Here is a 21,642-nt window from a genome sequence, read left to right as displayed (position 1 = left end):
TGTATTAACCAGTTCGGTTTGACAATTGTTCGGTTGTTTCGGTTTCGGAATTGACTGTTAAGAATGCCAGGGGGCGCCGCTCTGGCATTCATATTCAACAGGCGACGTGTAAATAGAGCAGTGTGTGATCAGTACTCGTTCAGTGCGGACGTATCTTCTCCTTCGGCGCTTCGCGCCAAAACTGCGTGTTCGGGGCTGGTAGCGTCCCCGCCAGCCGCGTCGGGCACCACCAGGTTCACCTCGACCTCTGCTGCGCCGGGAGTACCAGCCACGACACAGCAATGGCGACGAGGACGTGTAGGGGGCACAATTTTTTCTGCGTATTCTTTTTTTTCTCTGTGCAACGAACCTGTCCTGCTAAGCCTAAGCGCTCGCCTTTGTTCTCAGCATGGTGGCTGCGGCGTCGCCTCGTTTCTCCTTCCTTCATGCTAACTCGCCACTGCCTTTTCTTTCTTGAACAGCTTCTACTGGCGTCAGTTTCTTTTTTCCGGCCTTCACCGTTCAGTTTCTTTCTTCACGATGGCGTCTCCCATTCCCCCACCCTCGTTTCTTTCCACACCCAGGGACCCTCCAATCCCGTGGTCTGATTGGAAATTATTTTCCAGGCCTACGCCGACGGGAAGGACACCACCAAGCCCGAGCGTTGCAAGGCCCTCCTTCTCATCGCATTAGGCCACGCCGGATTAAAACTTTTTTATACTCTTAATGCCGCCAATGCGTCTGCGTCGACGCCGGCGTTGGATGTATTTCAGGGCACCGTCGCTCTCTTCGATGAGCATTTCAAGGATGCTTTGTGCGACTGTCTCGCATGTGCGAAATTCCAAGAAAGGCGACAACTGCCAGGCGAACCAGTCGCCGATTTCATTACAAGCTTGAGATCCCTCGCCTCGTCGTGCGGATTCGGCGCGCTAGAGAGCGATATGAGCCGCCATCAACTTTTCACCGAGGTAGCCTCGCAAAACGTTCGCTGCCGGCTTCTTCAGAAATGCTCCTCGATTTCATTATCCGAAGCCCTCTCAATTGCGCGAGAGGATAAGCTCATTCGCTCTCAGTTGGAGCAATGCGCTCCGCACTCAGTGCAGCAGCTTTCCGCTGCGGGGGCCCAAGGCGACGGCTCTTTGTTTCACAGGACACGCCAACATGGCGGCTCGTCTTCTTCGTCTCGGCGCGGCGGTCAATATGGCGGCCCCTCTGCATCGCGGGGGCGAGGAAGCCGTCAAAATGGCAACGCCACGCCGCCGAATTCAGTCTTTCCGGATCAGCCTCAAGCTTTTAGCCCGCGTCCACACATTTCTTCTCAAAGTTCAGCCGCGCATTATTTTCGCTGCGGATCAGCTCGGCACTTAGCCAATTTTGCGCAGTGTCCTGTGAGGAACTGCACTTGTCTTGCGTGCGGAAAAATCAGACATTTTCAGTCCGTATGCAATTCTCGTCCCGCAAATATTCCTCAACCAGTTTCTTCACCTGCTTCTTCGAGCACTGGGCAGACCAACACGGTCACTGTTCTAAATGTGGATGGCCTCCACACAACGTCCGAGCCCAGCATCGTAGCTTCAGTGGGCAATGTGCCCTTGTCATTCCTGGTGGACACTGGTGCATCAGTCTCTTTAATCAGTGCCGCTGACTATTATAGTCATTTTTCCAACATTCAGCTAGCGCCTTCACACATCGTTCTTCAAACATATTCTAAAGAAGTATTGATAATTTGGGTCACTTTACTGCACAAGTGTCATATCGCAGTCATAGTGCATTTATTACTTTTTATGCTACTACTAATGGCACCTCACTTCTGGGACGTGATGCCATCAGAGCCTTGTCCATCCATATTCTCAGCGCATCATGACGTGTGCTGAAGTCGACGTTCAAGATGATCTTCCGGCCAACGCGCCTTCTGAATTCCGCCACCTGTTCACTCGTGACCTGGGTTGCGTGCGCGGTTTTGTGCATAAGGTGACGCGTCGACCGGGTGTGTGCCCTGTGCGCCTTCCTCTTCTTCTCCGTCAGCAAGTCTCTGCGGAACTGTCCCGCCTTCAAGCCAGCGGAATCATCGAGCCTGTCTCTGCTTCCGACTGGGTATCTGCGCTAGTCGTCGTGAAGAAAAAAGACGGATCCCTTCGACTATGCGTCGACTTACGGCAACCTAACAAGACGATCATCATAGACGGGTTTCCTCTTCCCCACATTGAAGAGCTTCTTCAGCAGCTCTCCGGAGCGGTATGTTTTTCTAAGTTGGACCTCGCGTCCGCTTACCACCAAGTAGAACTTTCCGAGTGCAGTAGGGACTTAACCACATTTGTATCGCATGAAGGCTTGTTTCGTTTTCGCCGCATGTGTTTCAGGCTTGCATCTGCCCCTGCAGTGTTTCAGAAAATGATGTCTATAATTCTTAAGGGTTGCACTGGCGCACTTTGTTATTTAGATGATATTTTGGTGTGGGGACGTACTTGCGAAGAGCACGATGCCAATTTACATGCTGTCCTGAACCGCATCAGTGAATGTGGTATGAAACTAAATAATAGGTGTATTTTTTCTGTGAGTGAATTGCAATTTTTAGGGCATAATGTCAGTTCCCGCGGCTTAACACCTGTTGAATCTAAAGTCCAGGCCATTGTTAATGCCGCCCGGCCTACTGATGCCAAAACTTTGCAATCTTTTTTGGGTCTTGTTGGTTATTATGCCAAGTTTGTCTCACACTATGCCGATGTCGTTGAACCGCTGCGTACCTTACTTCGGCAAGGATAGCCTTATTCCTGGTCAGCTGAAGATGAGCAGAGCTTCATTCGAGTTAAGTCAATCCTGGCCTCAAAGCCAGCTGTTAGTATTTTCAATGAGAAGCTTCCCATCGTCATCACGACGGATGCGTCCGATGTTGGACTGGGAGCAGTGTTTCAACAACTCAGAGGTGATCAGCTGATCGCTATCGCTTTTGCATCTCGTACCTTGACCCCTGCTGAACGCAGGTATATTCAGTAGGAGAGCGTGAAGCTCTTGCTTGTCTTTTTGCCTGCGAAAAGTGGCATGTTTATTTGTGGGGTCGGCACTTCACATTACGTACAGATCACCAAGCACTTGTTGCTCTTCTTTCTGCAGGATCCGAAGGCCGCCGCCCCATTCGCATTTCCCGCTGGTGTGCAAAACTCATGTATTATAACTTCAGTGTTCAATATTGTAAAGGTTTTAATAACGTGGTTGCTGATGCCCTGTCACGCCTTCCTCTTCAGATACCGGAAGTTGTTTCATTAGTTACTTCTTGCATTACTAAAGCTGAGCTTCAGGCAGCTACAGCTGCAGATTCCACTTTGTCTCAAGTTCTCAAATATTCAAGTGAAGGATGGCCTTCCAAAAGTGCTCTTGCTCCTGAATTCTTGCCCTACTTCACAGTTCGCCAGGAACTTTCTTGCATTGAGAACTTGCTTTTCCGCAATGAACGCGTCATTCCCCCTGCTTCTTTCCGTAACAAGCTCATAGAGCTTGCTCTGGAGGCTCATCCAGGCATTGTTTGCACCAAGCAGAACCTTTGAGACAGGTACTGGTGGCCAGCCTTAGACAAACAGGTTGAACATGCAGTGTACAGCTGCCACATATGTCAGGCAGCTGATAAGTCTGCCAAACCTACATTCTCTCCGATACAGCCAGTCGAATGGCCTGATCGGCCTTGGCAGAAACTCGGCATGGATATCATTGGTCCCTTGCATAATGTTCCGCAAAATGCTCGGTTCATTATTTCTCTCATTGACTATCATTCCAAATGGCCAGAGATTTGTTTCACACACACAGTCACTTCTGAGGTCATCAATGAATTTCTGTCTTCAATTTTCAGCCGGGAAGGTTTCCCTGACACCATCGTTACGGACAATGGTCCGCAATTTCAGTCCCAGCAGTTCCAGGCTTTCTTTTCGCAACGAGGCATTAAGCACTTGAATTCATCAGTCTTCTATCCCCAATCAAATGGGCAAATCAAATGATTCAATCGCATTCTGAAGGAACATATCCAGATTGCCCAATTGGAACACTGTCCTCTCAAACAAGTTTTGACTGAATGTTTAGTTTCATACAGGTTCTCACCACAAGGCACCACTGGAGTGTCTCCTGCTCAACTTCTTCATGGTAGGCAACCGCGAGTTGCTCTCGACATAGTGTCGTTGCATCGCAACACTGCAGCTCCCACGCCTAACCAACTTCGTAACAGAGTTTTTTCTCGTCAACAAGCAATGAAGTAGTATGTAGACAACCGTCGAAGCGCTAAGCCATCTAAAGTTCGGGTTGGCAATTCAGTCAAAGTTCGTGTGCCGGGCAAACACCCCAAGCATCGGGGCCCTTACAAAGTCACGGAACAGGTTAGCCCAGCTTCTTTTCGCCTGAGTGATGGCAACATATGGAACGCTTCGCTCCTTGTTATTTTCCATACGGATTTGGCTTCAACACCTAAAACGCCCTTCCATCACTTTCCTTCCACACCGTTCAAGCTACACATCAGACTACTACATATGGCCTCCATGTACAGACATTTCTTCGCCAAGGGGGGGAGGACTTACCAGCAGGTGTAGCTGGCACACTTACACCAAGTGAAACGGTTCAGTTCGAACCTTCCAATACGGCTGAGGTCGCTGAACCGGACTCCAGTCCACAAAGTCATTTCGAAGCTCGCGCTGTGAGCTCAGAGGATGAGGCCGCGAATTTAAACATTCGTTTAGAGCCGTCACTGCTCTTGATGTGTCACATCAGAGCACAAGCGACCAGGGTGCAGAGTCACCTGCTTCTACACCTCAAAGGCGCCGCTCCAAGTGGAAGCGTCACAAGCCGCATCGTTATCAGAACTATGTTCAATAGTTCAATCTCATAATTAACAGGTTCTTATTTATGCAACCTTGTCTCATTACGTACTGGTGCAGTGGACTGACTTCCGTGTGCATCATTCATGTATCATTTCTGTGTGCAGTGTTTCAGTGCTTCATAAACTGACTTTCTTTCGAGGAGGGGATGATTGTTGTGTTGTGAATTGTATTAACCAGTTCGGTTTGACAATTGTCAGCGCCTCCTCTACTTTGAGATGCCTGGCACGTCGGCTGAGCTCCTATTGTTTGCCCGGAGCCACTGTGTTTTTCCGGCTTTCCGCGAGGTGGCGCTACCTTCTGACACTATGCTCCGCCGCTGGAACCATCATAAAAAGTCGCTGCGCCGGTCCCTCTAAAGAGGTTTCAGCTCTTAACTGTGAGAAAATCTTGCGCTTAAAGCTCGGCAGAGCTCAGCAGACTGAAAATATACAAGTTCTCAAGGTGAAATGAAGTCGTAAACAAAGTAAAATAATATTATAGCGCAATGTTTATTCACTTCAGCTAAACTGCAGGCTAAACATTATGCAGGCTAAACTGCAGGATAAACAGTTGGGGCATGTTGAAGGTAACAAATTATCACAGGATGGAAATAATAAAGAGATCGAAAATTGCTTCAACATTGAGAAGAGAAGAACGTACATCAATGCAAAGCAAGATCAAGCACGGATTTATGCAGATGTATATAACGCTAAAAAATTATGGCTAGATTAAGAAAAAAAGGGAATGTGGAAAAAATATCAGCTGTCGCAGCTATCAAGAAAAATGCAAAAGATTAACAAATATAAAAGGTAGGTATAAAGCAGAAAAGGACTGTTATCACAAACAAGGGTCGAGAATTATTTGAGGGGCCTCATTATGCCGTACATACATTCATGAAGGAATTAAAGCGAAGAGGCAAGAAAGGTTACCCTATTCATGACACTGTTATCAGAATTCTTCATATCTGCTGTCACTTAAAAATCGCTTCACTAAAAAATAAACAGAAAACAGGACATAATTAACCAAGTTTTAAAGAAAGCACCTCTACGCCTCCGTAGTTGGGAGTGGCACTGGTTTGTTGTACATTTTAAAAACTGCATTGCTGTCACTTTTGTCTAGTGCACTGTTTGAAAATAGCAGTTTCATGAAGTTTTTGCATATGAGTGCTACAAAGGCTTCTCCCTGTGGTCGTCGTTGCAGCTTTCACAATTCAGCACAGGCAAGCGTGTGTTATTGCATTGACGCTGTGCCGCAAACACCGGTCCGTAGGTTTCAGGAATATTTTTCGGTCTGATAGCGCGTAGCCAGAATTTTTTTTCGTGTGTGCGTGTGTGTGTGTCTTAACCGGTATTTGTGTATGTTCGTGTGTGCTTTAGTATGTATGCATGTATATATACACACATGAAAGTTTTAAAAAATTTGGAGGTGGGGTTGAAGCCCCCTCTCTGGCTACGCCAATGCCTGATAACAACATATTATCTGCACTTGTTTTATTAGTACGGAAGGTATTGTAATGAGTTCTCGTACGTTTCGGGTAATCGGGGCCGTCCCCGTCTTGGTAGCAAATCAACCCATTCGTGGCAGAGATTTATTTTGAATTCTAAAGCCACGCCGATGAAAAAAAAAAGTGAAGGTTGCAGGAAGCTAGTTTACTTGCTAGTCCATTCTTGCTATAACTTTCGACCATCGTACCTCGTGTTTTGCGTCTGCAGGTGCCTCGTGCAAAAAAAAAAAGAAGAAAATCACTACTTCATAGTAAAGACGTTCTACGGTGTGAACAAGACTAGACCGAGAAGAGATGAATGGGGGAGCGCTGACTTTCAGTTCAACGTTTAATCCTAAAAGTGACGTGTGTGCGCACATATTGCGGTTTTTTCACTGAGTACTGAAGCTTGAAGACACAAAATAAAAAGGAGCATTCGGGGCGACAGCAAAAATAACGATCAATTAATGCTCACTCCGAATGGGCTACCACAAAGCACGCACGCACGCGCGCGCGCTGGCGGGGCGCACGATAGTGTCAGAACACAGCGCCGCGAGCAGCGGCGGCGCGCGTAAACGGGAGAGGGCTGGGCGGGGGATCCCGTGGTGACGCGCCAGGCATCTCAAAGTAGAGGAGGCACTGCAATTGTTCATGATATGTTTCGGTTTCGGGATTGACTGTAAGAATGCCAGGGGGCACCGCTCTGGCACAGGCGACGTGTAAATAAAGCAGTGTGTGATCAGTACTCGTTCAGTGCGGACGTATCTTCTTCTTCGGCGTTTCGCGTCAAAACCGCATGTTCGGGGCTGGTAGCGTCCCCGCCGGCGGGTTCACCTCGACCTCTGCTGCGCCGGGAGTACCAGCCACGACACAGCATCGCTGTGTCGTGGCTGGTACTCGGGCGAGGAGGACCGGACTGGCAACCAGCGCTTTCCTCCTTTCTGGCTCGTGCGCGACGGCGCGGAGTGTGCGGGCTGGTGCTACGAAGAGTGTTTTTTTCAAACAATTTTAGCGTGTTTTAGGTCGACCTGCGGATTTTGTTTTCTTTCATTGCGATGTCAGCCAGCGAAAGGTCAACGGGACTCCACTGTGCCGTTTTTGGTTGTTCTAACAACTGTAAAAAGGAAACTGCTGTCAGAATAAGTATGCGACGTGCATCGCCAAACGCGGAGTGTTTGCGGCTGTGTGCACTCTTCAAAGTACATCGTTTGTGTTACTTTACAGGTTCTAAATCGGCAAGTGCCGCAATATATCCGGAATTCCCGGTGTTCCACGCAGCCAAATGTCAATTGGATATTGCCAGATTTGCGGACAAACATAAGCAGTCAAGTACGGCCCTGTCCGGTAAAGTGCAAAACATCTAAGCACTACTCGAGTAGCCACCTGAGTTGTTTTCGCTTTGTTTTATTCTTATATTTTAATGTGATGTGTTTGGTCTAACAATTAGCTTCGTAGCTTGGCTCAACACGGTGACTGCTGCAGTTGATGTATACCGGTATTAGCACGGACGAGAAATCTCTCACTTCGCAGCGGGGTAACTGGCATCATACATTTAATTATTCCTCCTTACCAGCCTTGTAAAACCGGAACATTCAATGAACACTACATCAAAAGGACGTGGCAAGATCTTTGTCGTGAGGTTGCAACTTCCGTAAGACAGCGGGGTGTATCGTATACGATGAGCAATATGAAAGCCGAATAGTAAAAAAAAAGGTGTTCTGTCGCTACGTGTGTAGAACAACTACCTCAGGAAGACAAATTTTTACGTGGTCAAGAACCGTGTCCCACAAGTCGCGCAATGATATACAACATAGTTAATTCTCTTCTAATCGCGATACAAAAACCACGTTGGTACGCTTGTCTAGTGTTTCTTGAACTGCCAATTTTGCTGCTTACCTTTGTGAACGACAGCAAGAATTTCGCAAGAACAGTACATCTGGTATACGAAATTATTTTTAAAAAAACGCGGATCACCTCCGATGCCGATCAAAGCCTCGAGCCCGGGCGCGCTTCGAGCATCACCGGCAGAAGAAATTCTCTAACCATCTTCATCTTATCGCCGCCGAAATCCAATTACATATCACGACTCTTAAAAAAAAAAAAAAAAAAAGAAGAAGCGCGCCGGCATGTCAACATTAGCATCTCTTTTATGTACCCGCACTTCCCTGTAAACAGCTCAAACTTCGTCCACACCGGTGGGCAATAAACAAGCGAGTAATAAGCGGTCACTTAAAAGTTGAGAAACAAGATAGGCAGCGCGCCATGAAATCGAGACTGCGTGCTCACGCATGACCGCATGTACGAGCGGTGCACAACTAAAAGGTAACAGGCCAAGAAAAAAATTCTATACCCTAAGATTGGCGGCACTTGCTTGCCCTGCTAGCACGAGTCGAAATATTGGCGTGGTTTTCCAGCAGACAATGCCGAAAATATATGACATCGACCACTTGCGGCACGTTCGCGCCGCCGTATATTAACGTCATTGACCCTCAACAGATCAAAAGTTTTCAGGGCGTCTCACAGACTCATTTCCTACGTAGACCGCATCTCTTGATACGAAATTCAGAGTGCCAGAACGCAGAAAACCGACTGCAACTGCAGCCGCACGGATACCTTCCATACAAACGCGGAGCTTCGCACACGCCAGTGGGTTGCCAGACGAGGGACGGCGCCGCCCGCTAGGCAATATGGCGGCGCCCACGAAAAAAAGGTCTATAGGCCAACCGTTTATTGCGTAGGCGCGCGAAGGAGAATACCGGTTAAAGCGCGGATTTTAAAGCGCGCATAAAATCGGCGAACGGAGCACAGTTTTCCGGCATGCCGGCACGTTGGGAGTGGGAGCGGGAACGTCGAGATCACAGCGAAAAGGCAAACATTGCGGAGGCGAAGAGAGGGTACAGTAGGGAGGGAGACCTTAGAAGGAGGGAGCGTGTTTTCGTCACCATGGCAGCGTCCAATCCAGGTGATGCGTGCTGCGCAGGAGTGCGGGACAGAAGCAGTAGCGTACTTTTTTCTTTTTTTCAATCTCCTTCTTTTGCCTCTGCATTTGTTGTGTGCGTTTAACGTGTCGTAGTTGCCGTCTTGAGAGCCCAAAGCACGTGTGTTGTCAAGCTCCTGTTGCCATGGTGTCGGTGGCATCTTCAAGCGGTGTGAAAAAACACCGTGCCTTATCGCTGGAGACCAAGGAATGCGTTATAAGGGACATCGAGAGTGGGCTGAAGAAGGCGTCGGTGGCGGCTAAATACGGCATTTCCGACACGACCGTGTCTACCATCTACAAGAACAAGGACAAACTGCAGCAGCAACGGCAGCAAGATTCATCTTCCCTGTCACGGAAGAGAATACGTACGTCGAAATATGAAGACGTGGACGCAGCGCTGTTCAGATGGTTCCGAGAAGTTAGGGCTCAGAGCCTCCCAGTAAGTCGCCCCATGCTCCAACAAAAGGCTAAGTCTCTCAGAGCTCTTTCAGGCCACGACGACTTCAACCCACTTAACGGGTGGATCCAGCGTTTCGAAGATTGCCGTGGCATCAGCTGCAAAGTGGTGTGCGAAGAAAGCGGCGATGTCGACAACAAGTCTATCGAAGTCTGGCTTCACTTAAACTTGGAGAGTATGCTGTCCACTTATACTGACAGAGACATTATAATGCCGATGAAGCTGGGTTTTTTTATAACCTTTTGCCCAACCGCATGCTTGCGCTGAAAGGCGAAGCCTGCTCTGGCCGCAAGGCCTCAAAGGAGCGCATAACTGTATTGTTTTGCGCTAATTTGTATGGAAGCCACAAGCGCCACCTGTTTGTCATAGGTAAATCAGCAAGGCCACGTTGCTTTAAGAAGCGAGAGGTACTTGCCAGTGACATACAAAGCCAATAAAAAGGCATGGTTGACGCAGGATTCGTTCACCAGTTGGCTTTGCAAGTTTGATGAGGATATGATAGCAAAGAAGCAACGGGTCATGCTTATCCTCGACAACTGCACGGCCCACAACGTCAAGCCGAGGTTGACTGCAGTCAGCCTAAAGTTTTTGCCTGCCAACATGACAGCAAAATGTCAACCTCTCGACCAGGGTGTCATCGTAACCGTAAAGGCGCTGTACAAAAAGCGCATTTGCGAGAGAGTTTTGCTGAGCATGCAGCAGCAGCCTCTAAAAGTGAATGTAAGGGGTGCAATTGACATGGTGGTCGCTTCATGGTGGCAGGTAAAGGCCGATACCATAAGCAAGTATTTCAAGAGAGCAGGCTTTGTGCACAATGCACAGGCTCCTGAAGACGATGAGCAGAGCGACACGTCGCTCGCCGATGAGACCCTCAACACTGATGACGTGTGGCCCGGCCTCGTTGACAGCAACTTCGTAAGCGCCACCAACACTTTCCAAGAATTTGTTGATGCCAGGGAGTCGGAGCTTTCTGTGTGCGAGGAAGCGAGCACAGATGACGTGATCGTCACAGCGGTGCGCGGTAGTGCGGAGGTTGCAACGTACGGCAAAGACGATGTCGACCCGACGTCAGAACCAGATTTCCCGTGCCAAGACGCGTTGAAATACCTCACTTAAGTGAAAACGTACTGCGCGATGAACAGTTTGAACGAGAAATCGCTTCAGGTGCTTAAAGGCCAACTCCGGCGATTTTTCGAGGTCGATGGATCTCAATGAAATTCGCTGGGTACGTTCATTTGCACGTTTCCGTCGTTTATGCCAAATTACAGGCTTGAGACATGCGCAGATTGTTTGCAAATGAATTTTAAAGATTGTCTGCAAACGCCCTCCTGGCTTCCCACAATTATTGGCAACATTGCGTCTGTGACGTCAGTATTGGGAAGGCGGCGGAAGTGACGCATCCGAGGGCACCGCTAACTTCGGCGCTTCGGCCGCTACAGCGAGCGTCTGCTGTGCACAAGGCGACAGACAGCGTTGGTTTGGCCGGCGCTTCGATGGTCGTCCCGGCTGTCACAGTTTTCATACTCGGCGCCAGCGTGACCGGCATGCCTTGCACGACTTCCGGTTCGTTCGTAACAACTTCTACGTCATACGTAGACAGCACACTCGGTTGGGTTTCGGTTTCGGTATTGCGCTTTTTTGCTTATTTAAAATTATTCTCCAATTTGCCCAGTATTTCTGCTATCGGGCCCGTAACAGGAGCGTCTCAGGAACATAAAAGCACCATTACTTTGACATGGCCAAAAAATCGCCGGAGTTGGCCTTTAAGCTTTGTGGAGGACGAAATTGTTCGTAGCGCTGTTCACAAGCATCGCTAGATGAAAATAATGGCGTTCTTCCGCTGATGCCAGACCTGAGAACTTTGTTTCCATGCTGTGTTGTGATTGTGTTGAATGTCTCTGTGAGTGAAAGGTAATAAATTGCTTTTGAAAGGTGGGTTGCCCTTTTGGCATAGGAAAAGGCCAAAAAAAGCATGCTTTGGTTATAACGCGGTACCGCTTATAGGGGGGATTTTTACAGCTCCTGTGACTTACGTTATAAGTGGTCTACACTGTATCAGCAAGACAACCTAGAATAAACTAATCATGTGCTGTGCGGAAGAAGTACTTTCTAGGATAATTCAACAGGTACAAGAATCCGGCATGTACAGTGTTATGTTTGACGAAACTACTGACGTTGCTCATAAGTCACAATTGTGTCTTGTTCTGCGATATGTCCACAACAACATCATTCGAGAAGACTTTGTCCAGTTCGTAGACATTCGTAGTGACATTGGTAGCACAGCTGTTGCCTCTGCTATAAGTGAGCCCGTTGTGACAGGAAGGACGCTCGGGCAACAAGTTAAGGCACTGAAGGCATTAGGAGTTGATCTCGAAGTGTGATGGTATAGGTACCGATGGCTGCAGCGTCATGGTCTCTCAGATTTGCGGCTGCGGTGAAGTGTAGTGACGCGGTGGTTTCAGTGAAGTGCGATGGACTCGTGTGTGTTGTGAGACGCGTTGGGAGGCAATGACAGCGATGCTTCATTATCGTGCGAAGAGAAGACAACAATGTTGGCATCATTCCTTACAAACATCAGCTTTCACACAGGTTGAAGAAGATCGGCCGGCACACGGGCGTCCGTGTGGTTTTTTCGGCCCCACACAAGTTAGCCTCGCTTTCACAGAGGAGCAGTCCCATCATGAGACGCGAAGTTGAATGCCAGGTAAGGCATCATAATCGGTTTGTGGAATGTGTGCGCAGGGTCGTCTACAGTATCTCTTTGTCGTGTGGAGCCTGCTACATCGGCCAGACAGGCAGGTGTCTCAATGAACGTCTCCGCGAGCATGCCAACAATGTCCGAAACAAGACCGACGGCTTTCTGGCTATTCATTGTGACCATGCGGCTGCCGCCCCGAGTTTGACAGCACCACAGTTCTGTACCGACACAGAGACGAAAGAACTCTGGTCATTGTGGAAGCGGCTGACATGAAACGTGAAGGTCGCCCCTGCGTGAGCAAGGCCTCAGTTTCACTTTGTGATAAGGCGCTTGCATTCTTGGAAGGGGTGGGTATGCGCACACGGCGATTATGCGCACGCGCGTCCATAATCGAGCGTGAAGCCCTGTACGAGGCGGTGTTATAGCGGTTTTGCATGAACGCAGCCATGTATCAACTAAAGAACGCTTGGAAGCGCTAGAGTAGAGGTGCACAAGCACGCGTCTATTTAATATTTGGCGTGTTTCGTGCGTTTTTGTTATTTTCTCAGAAAAAACAACCAGAGAGGTTTCAGCAAAAAATACATGATTGGTTCGGGGGTTATTTCAGCCGAGGAACATTTTTCCGATTACTATTTGACCGATTCGAGCAAGAATAAAAAAGTTGGCAAATTAAAGTTAATTAATTAATAAACACTTAGTCATGAAAGAAATACAAGGTAATGTACACACGACTACCACTAGTAAACAACAGGTAAAATTTTCCTACAGCACATGGTTTTTTTTTTTAAATCTTGGGTCTAGTTAGCTGGGACACCCTGTATATATTTTTATGCTGCAAAATTTCATGCATTCATGAAAACTTGCAGAAAGCCGAGACATTGTGGCACCACAACAGGTGCTAAAGGAATAGAGTGGCCATTTTATTGGCAGCTGCATTCTTTCCTCGGATCCCTGACTATCAACGACAGTGACTTGATCGAGGAAAGCTTGGAGGTAATCAGCTATTTTCACCATAACGCTACAACTAGTAGCAGGTTATTGCTATAAACAGACTTGATGCATGTTATGAGTATGCTATACAATATTGCATGTGATGATGGTAGCGCACCACATTGCAAATTGACCAAGCAGGCCTGTAAACATGTCATTCTTTATTATTTTTTTCTTACACTTCACCCATCACATCCCACAAGATAGCAATAGAGGTTGCAGTTAGTTGCATCCAAGCTCATATTTAGGCACGTCCACTGTATATTTCATTTAAAGTAAACGATACCTTTTACCAGGTGCTGTAGAGGTTTATGTCCAATCGAAGGTGTTTCTTGCTAGGGAGATGTGAACAAGTACAGTTTGTTTTTATATGTTTTCTTTTCCTGTCATGCACAGGTGCCAGTAGTTGACCAAGCATCCGCCAGCAGTGAAGTTGTGGCCACATACTCCACAGAAGAAAGCGAAAGTGCAGCAACTGCTGACCCTGCACCCATCGTGGATGGGGATTCCACTGTGGAGACCCAAGCCCAGGCAGCTGAACCAAGCACGAGCAGCACAAGCAGCAGCACAAATGGCAGCACAAGCAGCAAAAAGAAAAGTAAAAAGCGTCCAGCAAGCGCAATGCTGCATGACCTCGTGGTAATTCATGAAAAAGCCGAAGAACGTGCGGCCAAGGCTGCCAGTGACAGCTTGGAGCTCAAGAAAGAGCTTGCTGCTCTCCAAAAAGAGTCAAACAACTTGCAGAAAGGCATGCTTGAATGATGAGTGCATACTTTTCGTCAAAGAAACCAAAGGAATAAATTTTATTTTATCACTGTTATTTGTTAAATGAAGTTTATCAACTACTGCACTCAATCCAATATTATAATGTACTTGCATTTCAATGCAGGGCATCATCACTGTGCATCTTCACAAATGTTCGAAAAAGTAATAAAAAGCATGTTAGCAGAATTTCATCAAAATTTCAGCTGGATACAAGGTAACGTGCCAGGGCGTTGCGAACAGCAACACCCGAAGGCTCTGTTCTGTTGCTTGTGGATGATGGCTTAGGAAGCCCCAGCTCTCGCGTACGTGCCTTGTCAAGCAAACTTGCATCACAGCAGTCGCTCAGTTCCTCACAGATGTTGTGTACCACACAACATGTGCGGATGACAGCGTTAACATTAGTGATGTCGCACCCCAGTCCTATTACTAAGACAAGAAAACGTGCCTTTAACTGCCCAAATGCATTCTCAACAATGCACCGAGTACTGCATTGGTGATAATTGAACACCGCTGTAGACAAGCCTGGTGGACCTGCATTGAGAAACGGCTTCATCACGCGAGTCTGTAGGGGGAATGCTTGATCGGCAAGCAACGATTCCACTGTGACTCCTCCCATAACTTTTCCTTCTGCTTTGAAGAGAGGACTGGCCAACAAGCTTGGAAGCTGTGAGGTTTCAAATATGCCAGCGTCATGGTTCCTGCCAGGCGACCCAACGCTTGTGCATAAGAACTTGTAGTTGCGGTCGGCTACAGCCAAAAGGATGGTGCTGTACCACCCTTTATAGTTAATGTAATCCAAGGCGTGTTCTAGTGGCGGGCACACCTCAATGTGACAGCCGTCAAGAGCGCCAACACCTTGCGGAAAACCGATCACGACACTAAAGTGGCGAAGATGTTCCGCCAACTCAGTTTGTTTGGGGAATCTCACAAACTTTGGTTCCAGCTTGCGCACTACGACGGTGCAAAACTCGCAAAATATGGTGTTAACAGTTGAACAACCTAGGCCAAAAGCGTTCACGATAGTTCTTTCTTCCGCCGACGACGCCAGGCGACACAAAGCAACAGCGACGCTTTTGTCTAAGAGAACTGCTCTTCGCATGGCGGTGTCTTGGCGCTGCATGCACTCACACACACTCAGAATGTACCTGAATGTGCTGCGCATCACTCTGAAATGAGCCTTAAGGGGAACACCGGTGCATTTTTGACCATATTGAGATAATGCTGTTTTTAAATAGTATTAACAGTCTTGTAATGGCTAGGGTGGTTCATTTTGCTGAGAGACCCGTCAATAATTTCAAATAAGCAATAAACCCCGAAACCAAAATAGGGAGCTGCTTCAGCTGGGTAGATGATGATGTCACGAGGGGCACTCACGCCGCCATAGCACATGTGATTCTTCTACCGCGTAGAAAGCAAGCTAGCGATGTCTTCCGACGCGGAGTCAAGCTGTGCCAGCTCATCCGAACTCACCAGCGATGGCATCAGCGACAAGTGCTGCTACCTGAGCGCGTAAGCATCGCCTTTTGCTTTCGATCCGCAGGCACGTGAAGCAGATGACGTGCCCCGCATCGATGGCATCGAGCTGCGGCAAAACGAAGGGTGAGCAAGGGTCATCGCGTTTTTATTTTAAACCTCAGTTACGCAACTGATTGCTGTCGCCTCAACCAACACAGATGTTCGTGCGGCGAATGTCAGCCAGGCTGCAGAGACGAGATGCTGTACTGCCGAAGCATCCCCATTATCGCAGCAGTGCTGGGGGCAATTGGTTGCATTTGCGAGCACCAAATGTTCCCGCTTCTCTAGATGATGATCTACTGGAGGTGAACAGGAGGCAGCTACATTTTTACAATCCTACTTATTTGGAAGGCATTGATCGCAACAGGTTGGTGCAGCACGTGTTTGCTTGTTATGCACTCGAGCAAGAAACTCTTGACGTGCATCGCGTGTTGCGGGGGACAAATTACAGACAGTCTCGTGTGGCATTGCAGATTCAATGCGACCAAGACATAAAGCTGCTATATGATCTCTGTCAAGCGCACGACCGAGGTCGAATCATCCTACCGAAGTTGGCTCCCTTTCACAAATCGTGCAAGTCAATCGCGATATAATATTCGAGCCCCATCGGGTTCGCTCTAGATCGAAAGTGGCAATGTAACACTTGAATACCAAAATGTCTATTAAAAGAAAAAAGAAAAAGTCTCGAAAATGTTTGCTATCTTCCACATTGGCCACCGAAACGATTATAGGCCCCGAATCATGTTACTCGGCTTACTCTGCATGCAAACTGACGAGATCGCTGTTCACTAGAGACAATAGGCAGCTTGCACATGTAGCAGTATAACTTGCCTCGCTTTGTCGCCACTTGCCTGCCTCCCCTGGTAGGCACTGCGGCTGGCCTTGCTCTGTGTACACGAACACCGTCGGCACAGCATCTTCCCTCAATCTTTCGCGATAGTTCGGTTTGGCGAGCCCGAATTCTCCCATCAAGAGCACGCTTCATTTACAGCTCTCCTGAGTGAAGTGATCGGAGCACACACGAGCGTTTTCACCGGGGGACCAGTTGACGCGCCAAACCGCACAAAGCCACTTCTCCCGAAGAGCGCTGTCGGAGGGAAACGAGTGATAACACACACCTGTGGTGTTCTTTGCTTTGTTCTTGCAACCTTCAGCACAACACCTGCCTCCGCCCATCGTTTCTTTTACCACATGCTATATGCAGCTAGCAAAAAGCAACAACTGTGCTAGCGTCGTCGTCGCCTCGAAGAAGAAAGTGCGCGCAGCGTCCATCTGCTGGGCGAGGCGGGGTACAAAGGGGATAGAAACGATGCATCACGTAGACAGGGTGGCCCGCACTGAAAGGCGTGATTCCAGAATTGGCTACCAATTTTAAAATTCGTTTTCTAAAAAACTAAATGACTTACGGTTGTATAATTTGGCACAGATCAGGGTACCGAAGCAAACATATGCTGAAAGTTTAATTGAAATCGGTGAATATCAAAAAATCCCCGGAGTTCCCCTTTAAATTCACTATCCAGCAGGTGGGGCGCTGTTGTTTCATACCACGACTGCCCTCGTGGATATGCCCACGATTATCTCTCGCAGGGGCACAAACGCGCAATCACTTCAGCAAGTCGCTGACACATTCTTTCGGCGCTTTCTCGCTCCTCTTCTGCTGTGTCGATTTCTTCAAGCAGACGCAGTTGTTGAACCCGACGCTGATGAAGGGCTGCTTCATGCACGGTGAAAATTGTCCAGAACTCGTTGTCCTCATGGTCACTTCGTTCCACAGCACCGCACTGCGCCATCAGTTTCCAGCCACCGTCCGCTAAAACGTGCCACTGCGCGGTCTCGCCAACCTGGTAATCTATTTACGCCAATATGCACACACTAATTAACCTAGCAAAAATATACTGGGGGCGGTTAGTTAACCATAGTAGCAATCACATGGAGAGCATGGGACAGATGCGATCAACCTCCAGCAAGAAACTACTCTGGCTAGTAGTGGCTTATACCATGGCTACGAAGCCAACAGTGGTCAGTGTTAGAAGACTGACACCGATTTCCGCTGAAGTTACCGAAACAACACACAGCGCATACTGCAAATGTATGACAGCGCCTCTGTCTGGTTTACGGTAACTGTGGTTACGTCTGCTAACTGCAGTTGGGTATAACAGCGGTTAACAGCGGTTACCCGTGTGACAAGGGTATAAAAAGCAGATACGACTGCGCAAGTAAAGCTTCTCTAAAACAAAACATTTATAAACAGATCTTATTCACACGTATTATATTCTAGAACAGAAGTCCACTGACCTGTACTGCCTAAGAGTCAGCCTTCATATAAAAGCACCGCCACACGTTTGGAACGGTCTAGTGACTCATCTTCAATCGCTAGTGTGTTTTAAGCCTCTCGAATACCATTGAACTTGTCACCACAATCTTCATCGTGCCTTGATGGCGTCGCGCATGCGGAAGGCGCTTTCCCTTAACCCATTGGCTTCCGCGGCCGGCACTCCGCCGGCCAGGTTGGCGAGGCCAAAAGCGCTTTGACCGGCGAAGCGCCGGCCGCCTAGAAAATGTTTATTTTTTACATTGTTTCATAGATGGCAGCACAGTACTTTATGTTTGCTTTTTGCTTGGTATATTATCCGCTAGATGGACATAGTTGTCCAGGTTTTTTAGCTGTTTGAAAGTGGTTTTTTTTTTCTTAAGAGGCGAAGGGTGCACTATAGCGGCTTTTTCGAAACATGGCATCACGGAAGAAATGCGGTTTGACGGATGAAGAAATACTGAATCTTGTGTTCGACAGTGACCAAGAAAGTGACGTTTGTGATGAGGATGATGTTTTGTTAGCCAATGGGGACTGCCAAACTGATGAAAGTGGTAGTGATGAAGAGAATCTGTGTTCAGCGGACGCCTCCATGGATGCTTCGCAGACATTTCCAAAGAAGCGCAGGATTGAAAACTGGCGATGAGAAGAAGATGACAGTGTTGAAAAAATTGTCGAGCACCCTTTCAGCGGCCAACCAGGTATCAAGAGATCCACAGAGCTTCAAGTAGGTGCAAATCCGAGTGCTCTTGGAATGTTCAACGCGCTTCTTGGAGAAGAGATTTGAGGGATAATTGCTTTGCACACAAACGCCTTTGCAAGCGAGAAGCAGCGCTCGCATCCCGACCCCTCATGGCATGAAACAACGCCAGGTGAAATGAAAGCTTATTTCGCCATGTGCGTGTTGATGAGCCAAGTGAAAAAGAGCAGCATTCAGTCCTACTGGTCAACGAGACCTGTCATCAGCACACCATTTTTTGCCACTGTCATGCCAAGACATCGCTTTTGGGCACTGCCACGCTATCTGCATTTCTGCGACAACAGCATTCCCCAAAATGGAGATAGGCTCGGGAAGATACGGCCTGTCCTTGATCACATACTAAAATCCATTGGTGCAGCCTATCATCCCGAAGAAGATCTTGCGGTCGACGAAAGCCTGATGAAGTTTCGCGGTCGGCTGTCTTACGTTCAGTTCAATCCTTCGAAACGAGCAAGATTTGGATTGAAATTCTACAAACTGTGTGAGTCATCCAGTGGTTACTGCCTGAATTTCTCAATTTATACTGGAAAAAGTGAGAAAACACCAGCAACTGATGGGCTATTGTGCAGTGAGGCCGTTGTTCTTGACCTCGTTGGAAAACACTTACCTGATTGCCACACGATATATATGGACAACTGGTATTCTTCACCGATACTGTTTCGTCGCCTTAAAGAATCTGGTTCGAATGCAGTGGGTACAGTTCGTCTACACCGTAAGAACATGCCAGATGAATTCAAGAAACTCAAGATGAAAAAAGGTGAATGCAAAGCTCTCTTTGCACGAGGCATCATGGCTCTGACATGGCAAGATAAAAAGCAAGTAACTATGCTCTCTACCTTGCACAATGCAGCTAATGTGACCGATTCAGGAAAGAAGGGTCGCCAGAACGGCTTGCCAGTTTTGAAACCGCAAGTTGTACTTGATTACAACCGAGGCATGGGAGGAGTTGATCGCGAGGACCAACAACTCGCTTCCTTTCCCATCATGAGAAGATATGCGAAAGGCTACAAGAAAATCTTGTTTTACATTATGGACATCACTGTTTATAACAGCTATGCTCTACTTGTCAAAGCAACTGGCAAGCGGCTCCACTACACTGATTGGAAGGTCAATCTCGCTGAGGCCATTTTCGAAGAGACCACTCTGCCTGTCTACCATGATCGAAGAAACCCGCCTGTAGCGGCCTCACCAATGTGCCTACAAGCCGCCGAATGGGCTCTTTTTCCTCGCCACATCCTGCCAAACAAAGTCAAGCAAAATCCACCAAGACTTTGCTTAGTTTTTAAGGCACACGGCAAAAAGTCCGAGAGCCGATGGGAGTGTGAAAAATGTGAAGTTGCTCTTCACATGACCGTGTGCTTTAAACTTTTTCACACACGAAAGTCATACTGAAGCACCTGATGCAGTCAAGCATTGTTAAGCAAATAAAACAAAGTTTGTTATTCTACGACGTTTGTTGCGGATTTTATCGCGGTTTAGGTGCACCTACCCAAGCCGCCGGCGGGCGCGAAAATTTTCCGGCGGAATACCAGGCGGGAACGGCCGCGGAGAGCGCGGAAGGCAATGGGTTAAAGGGACCGACAACCAATTTTCATGGTACCTATCTTCTTCAGCGCAGCGGAAAGCTCACCAGTCAGAGTGCCTAATCACGGAATGGTAACGTGGAAAATGCAGCGAAACATTTGTAATCAGAATTTTTTCCATTTGCGGCAAAGATGAAGTCATTATACACACGAGACAACATATGCTGCAAACAGGGAGTGCGAGAGCGGTTAACGTTTGAGCATGGTGAGTTAAGGCTCATTCACATCGAAGGCGGGGCGGCCAAAGCGGCAGAGCGGTGAGGTGGAAAGCGGGAAAACTTCCTCTCCAGGCGGCGAAAGCGGGGCAGAAAGCGAGGCGGCAGGTCCGATTGCTCTTGGACCAATTTTTTGCCGCTCGCCACTTTGCTGCAGCCAATAAACGCACTGCAAATATTGCCGACGTCGGCACACCGGGTCGAGATTATGGAAATGGCGGCAATCATGTCTGAGCCACCGGCTTTCAGTGCGGAGCTCCTAATAGATGCCATAAAGCAGCACCCAGTGCTATTCGACAAATCACATCTGCGGTACAAAGAAGTCGAGTTCAAGAAAGAGCTGTGGATGAGGATTGCAGCGGATTTGGGAGTGACTGGCAAGTGCACAGCACCTCGTTCATAGCATTGGGAAATTGTAGCTGGGCGATCCGCTCCGGTCAGACCGTCGAATGCTAGCTGTTTACGCACAAACGCGTAGAAGGAACTGCAGTGCGCGTGACTCTAACTCGTCGTAGCGTGTGTTTCAATGACCAGTGCGAAATATTTCGGCTTACACGGAAAACCTCTCCAGGAAATCTGATAGCTTTGTGGAGTTGATTTCGCTCGCAATCATGGTCAGTATTCAAAAAACGCGCAAGTTCGGCACGCTCGCAGTATCTGGCGGCCTGCCCACGGCGTCGGCCCGACCACACAGCAGGAGACGGCACGACTAGCTCCAGATTTGTGTAATCGTAAGCCCCGATATGGCACCGAACAACACTGAATCTGCTGTCCCCCCTTTCGGCAGTTTCTGACAGCTTAGCGGTCAGTGCAACTCTCGCACACGTGAATGTGCAAACAGATGTATGAAGTGTCATTTTCTTCTGTTTTTCGTCTAATTGCAGAGTTAATATGGCTCACCTACAATTTGTTTTTGTTACTTTTGTTCAGTGTGCCTGCCGAATCACTAGTTTATGCACGAAAAAGAGCTGTAGATTGCTTTGACTTGTGTTTCAAAAAATCGGAGATATATCGCTTCACATTGAGTTGTACAGCTGTGCAACATTGTACTGTGTTGTGACAATGTTTCTC

General features: G+C 48.0%; 1 protein-coding gene across 1 annotated transcript; it reads left to right on the top strand.

Annotated features, from left to right (window-relative positions):
* The first annotated feature begins 19,047 nt into the window (after positions 1-19,047).
* Positions 19,048-20,220, top strand: LOC125757626 (piggyBac transposable element-derived protein 4-like). Its single transcript, XM_049413258.1, has one exon. The coding sequence runs from the start codon at positions 19,173-19,175 to the stop codon at positions 20,163-20,165; it is 993 nt and encodes a 330-aa protein (XP_049269215.1). The 5' UTR covers positions 19,048-19,172; the 3' UTR covers positions 20,166-20,220.
* Positions 20,221-21,642: the final 1,422 nt, after the last annotated feature.

The sequence above is a fragment of the Rhipicephalus sanguineus genome, chromosome 3 (assembly GCF_013339695.2).
Source record: "Rhipicephalus sanguineus isolate Rsan-2018 chromosome 3, BIME_Rsan_1.4, whole genome shotgun sequence".
Lineage (NCBI taxonomy): Eukaryota > Metazoa > Arthropoda > Arachnida > Ixodida > Ixodidae > Rhipicephalus > Rhipicephalus sanguineus.
Note: the sequence above shows the minus strand (reverse complement) of the source record. Positions and strands in the feature narration are given on the sequence as shown.

Bases quoted from the DNA above. Each gene is read 5' to 3' on its own strand.
- LOC125757626 (XM_049413258.1), top strand. From the start codon at position 19,173: ATGAAGTTTCGCGGTCGGCTGTCTTACGTTCAGTTCAATCCTTCGAAA.